Genomic DNA, 11384 nt, shown 5'->3' on the forward strand with positions numbered 1-11384 from the left:
GACCTGGGGACAGTCAAATCTCGATGCAGATTTACTCTGATCCAAGTTTAACTGGAGCCTGTTTCAATGATAATGGCTGATTGAAATGACATCCTACCAGTTAACGGGCTAAGTGCACACTGCTTTACCTCTGACTATGGAAGATGGACATTGTCTCTTTGGCATTTAAAAGGGACATTGTGCTGAGACAACCAATGCAGGGTTGCTAATGGATCTAAATAAGAAACCACATCATAAGACCACAACAAATGGTTAAATAAAAAAGATTTTTTAATAAGATATAATAAAAGTCAAGATGTGTAACGAACAAATCTTGTCCCTTACAGTCCTGGAAACCCTGCTCTCATGCAGAAGGGAATGAATTCTCCCACGGTGTGCTGCATAGATCCTGTCCATAGAGGTAGCTCTCCCATTTGATCATTCAATCTATTATATAATTCCATCATAATGAAACAACTTTATTCTTAAAGGTTGTTCTCATGAGAACTTGTTTGACTTCTGGACACAGGTCAGGCCACGCAGGTAGTGGTGTCACCAGTAAGAGTGGAAGCTGCCTGCTTACCATGAGCTGCTGAGTTTAACCTGTGGCCAAGAGATGAGCACAGCCCAGACCTGAGTGTCATCCTGGATGTTCAGCACAGCAAAGCTTAGGCCTTTTCAGGTGAACTGCTACATGCATCACTACTCCTAAACACACAATGGTCTCCTGCTCAGGGTCAATATAAGCTGAAGTGATCTTAAATGAAGATCATGGGTCTGTGGACAGAGAGTATGGCTGGAGACCATAGGGCAGGGTCATTAAGGCCTTTTTGTGCACTCATGGCCTTCATATGTTGCTTTGCAATTTATCATCTCCCTGCAGATACCTACAAGGTTGTCATAAGGTGCAGGTCCTCTAGGTTTAGATGACAAAGTTGATGATAATTCTGTGTCTGCATTCTTGGTTTGGGGGTCTGAATGTCTTTTATAGTCAATGGAGAAAAACAGGCACTTCTATGGCTTGTTTCGCCTGATTCTGATATACTGTAAAGATTAAGAGGATCTCTCTCCCCAGAGGCTATAAAGGTACTCTAGATGACTGACTCTGGCCAAGACCTTTACAAAGTTGACAGTTTTATTGAAGTGATTTGTGATCACTTGTAACTTGCAGCCTTCCATTCCTATCTCAGCAGGATTTATAGTCCCATATGAATGTGGACTGTACCTCTGCTTCACCTTCAAATTTTGTTGAGAAAGCATAAATATGACAAGCTTACGTGACTACTGTCTCACTAATTTGGTGATAATTATGAAGTAATAGTAATTGCTTCAAAGTCAAAGACAGCTCTTGATGTTGCATGAGAACATCTAGGTTTATATAGAAGTGTATTCCAAATTATCTAAAACTGGAGAGACCAAAAAGAGTGTCTGTGAATCAACTAATATACGTACACCACACTTAGTAACCAACCTGTGAGTAACAACTAGGCTTTATTGCTCTAATCAGCATTAGCAGGTCTCAGTGGACTTTACAAATATATATATAGGATATAGTGCTGGGGAAAAACACCTCTCCTTATTCACTGCAGAATGCTCAGAGTAGAATGTTTTTCTGGAGACTTCATGATTTAGGATTTTTTTCTTCCTCTTTTCCACCACACTCCCCACAAGGTAACTTCAGAATACATGACTGCCATAAGCTGTGTATCCCACAAGTAAATCCTTGTGCATGCAAAGCCTGTCTCTTGTAAGGGCCCTTTAACTCTTTTCATGCTGTATAGCCATGAATACAGTCACAAGATGCTTTGGACCAATTGACCTTGCATGCATCCCCAGAGTAGATCACTTAAATAACAGAGAAATTATCTTTGTTATATTCAAATATTGCTACTGATGCTGTTGGAACTTGAACTGATTAGTCCATAAAAAATATTTGCTTTTTTTTCCCCCTTGTTCTGCAGGGTAAAAACTGTAGCTGAGCATTGAAGACACTAGTAAATATGCAAACTTTGAAGGCAGTGCTATGAAAAGAAGCCTCAGTCAAAAATAGAGACAAAAACATATGCATAAGACCACTTAATCTCTTCAGAAGACCTTTTCAAAATCTTGATAATTTCTAAATTCTACTCGTCCTTTTGCCTATTCAATCAGGCAGTGGTATTTGGATTGCCAATTTGCCTGTCTGTTTACTATGTCATCAACTACTGAGTGCAAAAACGAAGAGAGACTAGTTCTACTAGGTACCAAAGAGGGATGATTCTTGGGAACCTCAGTGAAGTGAGTGAATTCAGACTCCTGGGTTTTTCTGAAATCTCTCATTTGCATCCCTTGCTCTTTGTAGTTTTATTATCTCTTTATATTCTCACCTTGATGGCTAACACAGTGATAGCTTTGATAATGAATGGTGATAACACCCTTCATTCCCCCATGTATTTCTTCCTCACTCAGCTGTCCTGTTTGGATATCTGCTATTTGTCAGTCATAATACCAAATATTCTTGAGAATCTGATGGTGGGAACAATAGGTATCTCCAAGGCAAGATGTGCAATGCAAATGTTTTTCTTCCTTTTCTTTGGAGTTGCCGAATGTTTTCTCTTGGCTGCCATGTCACTGGACCGTTATGTGGCAATATGTTACCCCTTGCATTACACTATTGTCATGAACAGTAGAGTCTGCAAAAGTCTGGTTGCTGGAACTTACATTTGTGGAACTGCTGTAGGCTTGGTACACACCATCATAACATTCAGCTTACCCTTCTGTGGTTTTGCCATCGATCACTTTTTCTGTGAGATTCAACCCCTCTTGGACCTGCTTTGTGGTACCACTTTCCCAAGTGAAATTCAAGTCATTGTGGTGGCTGTCTTTGCTATTTTGTGTCCCTTCTTGTTGATCATTTATTCATATAGTCGCATAATTTCCACAATTCTTCTGATGTCATCAGCTGAAAGCCAGCAGAAAGCATTTTCCACTTGCTCCTCACATCTTTTAGTTGTGATACTTTTTTATGGTACAGCAAGCTCCATGTATTTGAGGCCAAAATACACCTATTCTGCATCTGTTGATAAATTCCTCTCGCTTTCTTATTCTGTGGTGACTCCTTTACTGAATCCTACTATTTATAGTTTGAGGAATGAGGAGGTGAAAAGAGCCCTGAGAAAAAAATGGAGAAATATTAATTTAGTGTGGAAATGCAACAGAATATTTGCATTGTTTCAGATGGTTGTAGTGGTATTTTTCACTGTAAATTCTTGTTCAGTAAAAGGAATTTCCAAATAATTCCCAAGAACACTTCAGCTTTTGGGGAGGAAAGAAAGAGTGGAGATGTTGAACTGTAAGAAAGAATGTTAGATGTTATGTTAGGATTTTGAAAGGAAACTTCTTCCACATACTGAAGAAATTCTTAAATAAATAAACATTTTTTCTTTTTCTTTTCCTTGCTATTTGCAGAAAATTGTGTTTTACCTGTTTCTGACTTTTTGAACAAAAGAGTAATGTTCAGGATCCTGATTTTACTGAAAGAGCTGAGAACAATACATTTTCATCAATTTACATTTATTTCCTAAAAATGTTTAGTAAATTTCTTTGGGAAAAGAAGATATAATTCAAGTTATAATACAGAGTCCAGGAAAATACTGAGCACTGGTCATGAGTTCTGAGACTGTTATCGGAAAAAAAAAGGTGTGCAAAATTGCATATCTGCCTCAAAGACCTTTAATTTTAGAGTCATTGTTATAAATATTTTATACCAAGTCTTGGCTAAATCTTCTTATATAGGAAGAGCAGACTATTTTGTATAGAATTTGTATCAAAACCCGTTATTTCATATATGGTTTTTGCCTTTAATATTTCTATTATAGACTATTATGATATGTTATTAGGACATATTATTATATATTATATATTAACTAGAAAGCTTTGCACTCCATGACTAAAAAGGTAGGATTTGCGTGACCTAATTTAAGGATATAAAGGTCACTCATTGAAGTCTGGGAGAATAAATCTAATATTTCATTGGAAATGGAGGCAAATAACTTCCTCCAGGAAGAAATATTTCGACATTTCATAAGTATCTCTTTTAGAAGATGAATGATCTTCTGCAACTATGAATTTGGAGACTATAGAGGTGAGATTCACTGGCTTAAGAATGAGTTTTTCATTTCTTCTCATATACCTTAAGTAATCAAAGGCATTTTTCAGAAATGACTCAGGATCTATAGGAGACCCAAACTGTTCTGCAGTGATGATCAGAAGATAGCAAGGAAATTCTAAACTATGTAAAATGTACCCACGCAGCGTTTTTTATAAGCAATGGATTCTTATCATAAATTGAACCTGGAGTCCTGTTCAAATATGCCTAGTGAAGGTAAATGAATTCCCCACTGAATACAAAAATCCACAAATTAGAGAAGCCAAATGAACACAGTTCATAACAACAAGAAGAAAGGAAGCTGTCTTCCATGTATTTGAAGAGAAGGCAAGTTAGTTGCCTCACCAAAACACCAAACAGCTCTCGTAGTTGCTCCCATAGCTGCTGGAGGTCATTTGCAGGCAAGAGATTCTTTTTTCCCCACATATTCCATTACTATGTTGCCAAAAGTCCTGAGATGAATGGAAAGCAAAACTTATTACAGACTAAGAAATCCACCAGCTTGCTTCACCAGAGGCTTCTTTCTTTTAAAGGATACACTTCTACTATCCAGGCTTTAAATGATTTTGTGACCCTTTTTCAAGATGTGTATCTGGTGCTCCTCAGCCTTTGTTCTGTGAATGTTTTGTGAAGATTGCTTATGAAAGGTAAAATTTAAAAAAAAAATAGAAGTATCTTAAAAGTGATGAAGTATTTGAAGCTGCTGAAGTTCCTCTTGAGATACTTGCAGTTCTTCATCCATACTCTTAGGTCACTTAAAAAACATTCTTCTGTAGTTCTCCAGTTCATCCAAGGGCATGATATTTGCAATTATAGACAGATTTCTCAGTGTCTAATTTTTTTTATAATGGAAAGGGTGGACTGTTGTTTTAATTGTATCTTTACTTTCACTATACCAAAGGTAAATAGGAGTGATTTAGTGGTAGTCATTAAAGGTTGGATAGATAGAGATTTTAAAATAAATTTAGAAATTCTTCAGGAACAATTGATTTAATCTTGGACTTATAGTCTATGAATGATGGTTTCAATATCTATCAAGTGATTATAAGCATGGATTCCTAATAGATTAGGTATGACATTTCTGGGAGTTACAATCATTATAAAAGGCTCATATTGTTTTGGAATGGCATTTGTAGAGCAGATGCAATATCTGGACATGTAAAATTACACTGAACATTTTTATTTAGTCATTAGAATATCCAAATATCTACACTTCAAGTTGGTGTCTTAAGTTGTCACTATGGACTATAGATGCCAGATACACTTTTGCAGTAGATTTGGTCACCATGTTCCATTCATGGATTGATTCATTTTGACTCTATTGGGAATTCAGACATCCAGCGGGCTTGTACACACTTGCAAATAGACATCTGTATCTGAAGTCAGATTACATTCCAAATGATTAGTGTTTATGTGCCCAAAACATCATGAGATAAAGACAAACCACACCCATAAAGCTTGAGATCTCCTTCTCCAGGCTTGACTTGATAGCCTGAAGGCACATTTCTATTAATATGCATCCTAGGAAGTTCTTCCTCATTTTCAGGTGGAATATTCACATTCAGGTGGATTCAATGCATCAGTTTCTGCCTGTTACTCCTTGTCCTATTGCAGGGCACCACTGAGCAGAGCCTGGTCCATCCTCTGACACCCTCCCTGAAGATACTTATATACATTGATGAGATCCCCTCTCAGTCTTCTTGAGGCTGACCAGACCCAACTCCCTCAGCTGTAGAGAGATGCTCCGGTCCCTTCATCCGTCTTTGAAGCCCTTCACCGGACAATGACATGATTTGTCATCACATGTGTCACGAATGTTACTCCCATGAAGAAATATGTTTGAAACTGTAGACCTCTTAGACTTCCAGGGGTTTAATTGTTAAAGAAAATTTATGGAATTCACAGTTTCCATATATCAGTGAACCTTACACTTGGTTTTTTGGTGCTTTTTTTAGACTTTTTTAGACCCTATGGTAAGGTAAAGAGATAGAAGGGTATTCACGGACTTGCTTCCTAGTATCAGGACTCCAATTATTATTAAAATATGGGATTTCAGGAGAAAAAGAGTCATGTAAGTAGCTTTAGAAATGCAAGATTTAGACAACTGAAACAATCGTCCTAGACTTCTTAAACAGTCAGTGGAGAGCAATAGGCAATTTTAGAGCAATTGAATTAGAGTGATAGTTTATTGAATTGTTTCAGATGTTTAGTCTGATTAGATTTTTTAGGATGTTGAACTGCACAGCAGTTGTGCTTCTTCCCCCCAGTAATTGTAAAGGCAGTCCAGCATGAGTAGTTCAGATGGCCATTTCTACATTATTCCTGTTCCTCTTCTGTTCCTCCTGCCTCACAGTGTAGTCTGTTATTCTCTTTCCACAGCTCCTTCATCTGATTACTCAACACATCAATTCAAACACACATCCTTCACACAAAGGTAACATCAGTCCCAGCCTCAGTGAGAAATACCAGGCACACCTTACAGCCAGGGACCTGGATGCTTCTTCCTCAAGAATTCTGGGTAAAGGCCTCTGATGAGGCAATCAATGACAGCTGGTTGCCAGAAAGGGTGTCACTAGTTTCTCTAATCTGTTAATTCATGTGCTCTGAATCCTGTACTTGTAGATACTTCCCCCACAGAAATCCCAGCTGATTAAATTTCTTTCTTGCACCATGCACATTTACATAATACTGCAACTTCAGCTTAATCAAAATAAATTTTCAACCAGGAATCTTCCTACAGACGTATGCATTGAACAGGAGGAAAATGGTTCCTTTCATATAAAGAAACCCCCAGCTAATAATACAAACTAAAACCCTGTTTAACTTAGAAACAACTCATAAGCATTATTCTGGGACCAATCTTTAGCTGGTAAAACTACTATAAACATTTGTAGTGTCACTGCACACAACAAGATTTTTAATGTACCAAGGTCCCATTGACTCTTACTGGACCTGTCCGGACACGAAAGACAGTGCTATGAAGAAACTTACACATTTTTAAGGACTTCAAAATTCAAAAGCTTCATAAGATATTGAAAAAATTATGGAGAAGGCTTTTCTGGGAGTTATTAAAAAACATCCAAAGGTTATCAGTCACAGTCAGCAAAGATTCATGTGGGGAAAGTCCCACTTGTCAAACTTAATGTTCCTTCAAAACAAGGTAACCCATCTAGTTGATCAAGGGAAACCGGCTGATGTAATCTTTTTGCATTTCACCAAAGCTTTTGACACTGTCTCTCACAGGATCCTTCAGGACAAACTGTCCAGCCCACAGCTGGATAAACACATCATGTGATGTGTGAGCAATTGGCTCATGAGTCAGGCACAAAGAGTAAATGGGGTTATAACAGGCTGGTGACTGGTCATAAGTGGGGTTCTGCAGGATTCCATTTTAGGTCCAGTGCTCTTCAACATCTTCATAAACAACTTGGACATAGGAGTCAAAAGGATTCTAAGTAGGTTTGCAGATGATACTAAATTGGGAGGAGCTGTTAACTCTCTCCCCAGGAGGCAGAGAGGCCCTGCAGAGAGACCTGGACAAATGAGAGAGAGGAGCAATCACCAGCCATGTGGAGTTCAACAGGGCACCAATTCTACACCTGGGATGGGTTAGGGTTAGGATTAGGGTTAGAGTTAGGGTTAGGATCAGGATGTATGGACAGGCTGGGGAACGAGGTGTTGGAAAGCAGTACAGTGGAAAGGGAGGTCCTGGTTAATGGCAAATTGAATATGAGTCAGCAGTGCCCTGGCAGCCAGGAGGCCCAACTGTGTCCAGGGGGCATCAGGCCATGCATTGCTGGCTGGTCGAGGGAGGGGATTGTCCTGCTCTACTCTGCGTTGGGGTGGTCTCACCTGGAGTATTGGAGCAGTTTTGGGTGCCACAATATAAGAAGGATCTAAAGCTATTGGAGACACGGCAAAGGAGGGACATGAGAATGGTGACACATGTAGAGGGGAATCCATATGAGGAATGACTGAGGTCACTTGGTCTTTTCAGCCTGGAAGAAACTCAGGGAAGACCTCATTGTGGTCTGCAGCTTCTTCGTGAAGGGTACTGAAGGCGCAGCACTAAATTCTTCTCTCTGGTGACCAGTGACAGAACCAAGGGAATGGCATGAAGCTGTGTCAGGGGAGGTTTAGGTTGGATATTAAAAAAAGATTCTTCACCCAGAGGGTGGTCGAGCACTGGAACAGGCTCCCCAGGGCAGTGGTCAAAGCATCAAGGCTGTCTGAGCTCAAGAGTTGTTTGAACAACACTCAGACACATAGTATGATTCTTTGGGCTATCCTGTGCAGGGCCAGGAGTTGTACTCGACGATCCTTGTGAATGACTTCAAACTCAGGATATTCTGTGACTGTATGACCTTGAAGACCCTCCTTTGCAAATGCCTTTCTGACAGCCTATTTGCCGAAGTCCTCGCAGAACTGTCCTTCTCTGTCATCAGAGAGACATGTGAGTCAGCCCTGGAAATAACAGGTCTTACAGCAAATATGCTCTGAAACAAGACAATTATTGTTGTGCTAATAAGCAGACTATTTTGACCTCTAATTGGGACACACCAGTAACTAATTGTAGCATGTCAGTGTTCAGTCACTGAGATTAAAAATAGCTTGAATTTGCCTCTGTCTTTCAGTTTCTCCAGTTTTTTCCCTGTGGCCTTGCTCACATCCCTTGCTTCCCTCTTCTCAAGACAATGAAGTTTCTTTCTAAGATGCTGAATGCATATATCCCAAGGCACTAGAGTTTCAACAAGTTTTAAGTAGGCCTTTGTGTTTAGCTGAGTCCCTCCCAAGGGAGGCACTGGGCTGTAGAGGATTGAGGAGAGGACCAGTGAGCAGCTAGGAAAGTTCTTAATCTCAAGAGTGAGTCTAGTCCCAGAAGTCCTTGTTAGCTCCAATTACTTGCTCTTAGCTTTTTACCAAAGACAAACATTTAATTGTCTGAGGGAATGGCAAGATCACGTCAATACAAATCTAGATGAAACTGAGAACCCTTCTCTCTCTGGTGCTACACCCTTGTAACATCAGAGGTGGAGAGAGTTAGGATTTTTCAAAAACTTTAGAACAGCTCCAAGTGCTGTCATGACGTTGGATTGGGTTCATAGGGCCAAGAGGCATCTGCATTATTACTGGTTGGTGTAAGTTCTTTAACCAAAGCTATCACATTCCTATTGAATCAGGCTCAAAAGTTCAAAAACACATGCTCCAGTGTAAACTGGAAATACCTCTACTAGAAGAAGCAGGGGAGAATGTCCTCCTGTATCTCCCACGTAAAACAGCAATGAGTGTCCTGGAAACCCTCCGACTAAACCTCCTCTTTCTCACCATAAAGAGGTAGGTTAAAAATTATTCCTCTCCTATCAATGTGCTGATTCTCTTTTTTAAACCAGAATGTACAAGTGAACATAAGGAGAGTGATTTTTTTTTATTGCTGAGCAGTGCTTACACAGAGCAAAGGCCTTTTTTGCTCCTTGTACCACCCTGCTGGCAAGGGAAGCTGGAAGGAAATACAGCTGGGACAGCTGACCCCAGCTGACGCAAGGAATATTCCATACCATATGACATCATGTTCAGCATATGAAGTGGGGGGAAGAAGGAGGAATGGAGGGATGTTTGGAGTGATGGTGTTTGCCTTCCTAAGTCACTGTTTTATGGAATGGGGCCCAGCTCTCTTGGAGGTGGCTGAACACCTGTCTGCCCATGCACAAAGACACTAAGGGATCAACAGCAATCTACTCCAGCTTTCAGCCTAAGCCATAATATCCTGACACATATTCAAGTTTGTGAAAACCTAGATACAAATTTTTCATTTGCAGAATCAGTGTGGACAAGTACATGGAGCTAAAAAGATCCTAGACATTTGTTTTAGGTGGTGTGGCCTACTAAGGAATATAAGTAAATGACTAGTTTCATTTTTCCTCTTCAATTCTTTTTTAAGCTCTGAAAGGCATTCAGGTCAAACCTTTCTCCTAGGTTTAGGAGCAATGAAGACTTTCTGTACTAACTAGGATGGGTTCTAACCCATTCATGTTAACGTTCTCTCCTGGGCTCTTTCTCCCACATTATCTTGATGTAAATCACTGGTATATCTCAAACTCACTGCCTGGCCTGACGTGGTTATGTCAGTTCTCTGTTCCTTCCTGATCTCTGAAGCAAAACTACTCTCTCTCATCTGTATACATCCTCTTTACTAGCTCCTTATAGCTCTTCCTGTAAAAGAGGTGGAAAAGACTACAAGAGTGAGTTACAATATCCATAACCCATTCCATCTCTGATAATGGAACGCTTTGGCCATGTTAACACATCAATCTGTGTGTCAGATTGTCCAGGAGGCTAAACCATTTGCTAGCATTTAATGACTGATTTCTTGTTCCCAATGGGATTAGATTTTGGAAGCTAGTGAGGCTAAACCTCACAAGAAGTCTTTCTACTGTCTTAAAAGTTAAATTACAACTCAGCATAGAGTCCCTATTATACCGTTCCTTGCAGTCAGGTGTTTGACTGAAAGGAAATAATAGAAAATTACATTATGGCCTTTGCTCACTCTTAGAGGGTCAAACTGATTTGCAAAGAATAGGAGAAAGTTTCACAGATGTGTAGAGCATTTTGCAGCGTCTAAGTCATATCCACCAATGGCTATAAACTGTTTAATCTGTATCTCACAGATATCACTAATTCACTTCTATACACTGTACTTCTCTACATCATATTGAGAGTTGGACACAATGGCTGCAACTAGGTTAGTAAATTTAGAAGTGTTAGCCACTGGAACATGGTCATCCATGATGCTACAAGTATCAGACAGAGTGCTAGTGCCAGGACCAGGAGTGCACTAATAGTCCTTAATTGCTCTGACAAACTGAGCTTCAGGTTTACACCCCCACACTCTGATAAGAGTCTCTCTGTGCCTGCCAAGTTCTCTTTCCAAGTTGCTTCCTGGATTTCCTGAGCTGACCTTTGACATGGTTTCTAGTCTGTCTTTTCCCAAGGCGCACTGATTGTTGGCTATTTTTGACACCACTCTGCTCTGCTCACCTCTGTCTAGGTCCACAGGACTGTATCCTGTCACTGGTCTTGTGTTGAGGCCACCCTCAGCTCATGCGTGTCTTCCTTTAGGGAGCAGCACCACACGTGTCACTGTCTGACATGTAGAATAGCTACTATTACCCCGACAACTACAGTCTTGCTGATATAGCTGAAATAAGGTTGATTGCCTTTGTTGTAAGGTAGAACTACTGACATCTGTTTAACCCGCTGT

At 39.9% G+C, this 11384-nt stretch overlaps 1 protein-coding gene across 1 annotated transcript; it reads left to right on the forward strand.

The window, feature by feature from the left end:
* Nucleotides 1–2232: 2232 nt before the first annotated feature.
* Nucleotides 2233–3255, forward strand: LOC116798518 (olfactory receptor 10C1-like). Its single transcript, XM_032711013.1, has one exon. The coding sequence runs from the start codon at nucleotides 2233–2235 to the stop codon at nucleotides 3253–3255; it is 1023 nt and encodes a 340-aa protein (XP_032566904.1).
* The last annotated feature ends 8129 nt before the right edge of the window (nucleotides 3256–11384 follow it).

This window comes from Chiroxiphia lanceolata, chromosome 26, assembly GCF_009829145.1.
Source record: "Chiroxiphia lanceolata isolate bChiLan1 chromosome 26, bChiLan1.pri, whole genome shotgun sequence".
Taxonomy (NCBI): Eukaryota; Metazoa; Chordata; class Aves; order Passeriformes; family Pipridae; genus Chiroxiphia; species Chiroxiphia lanceolata.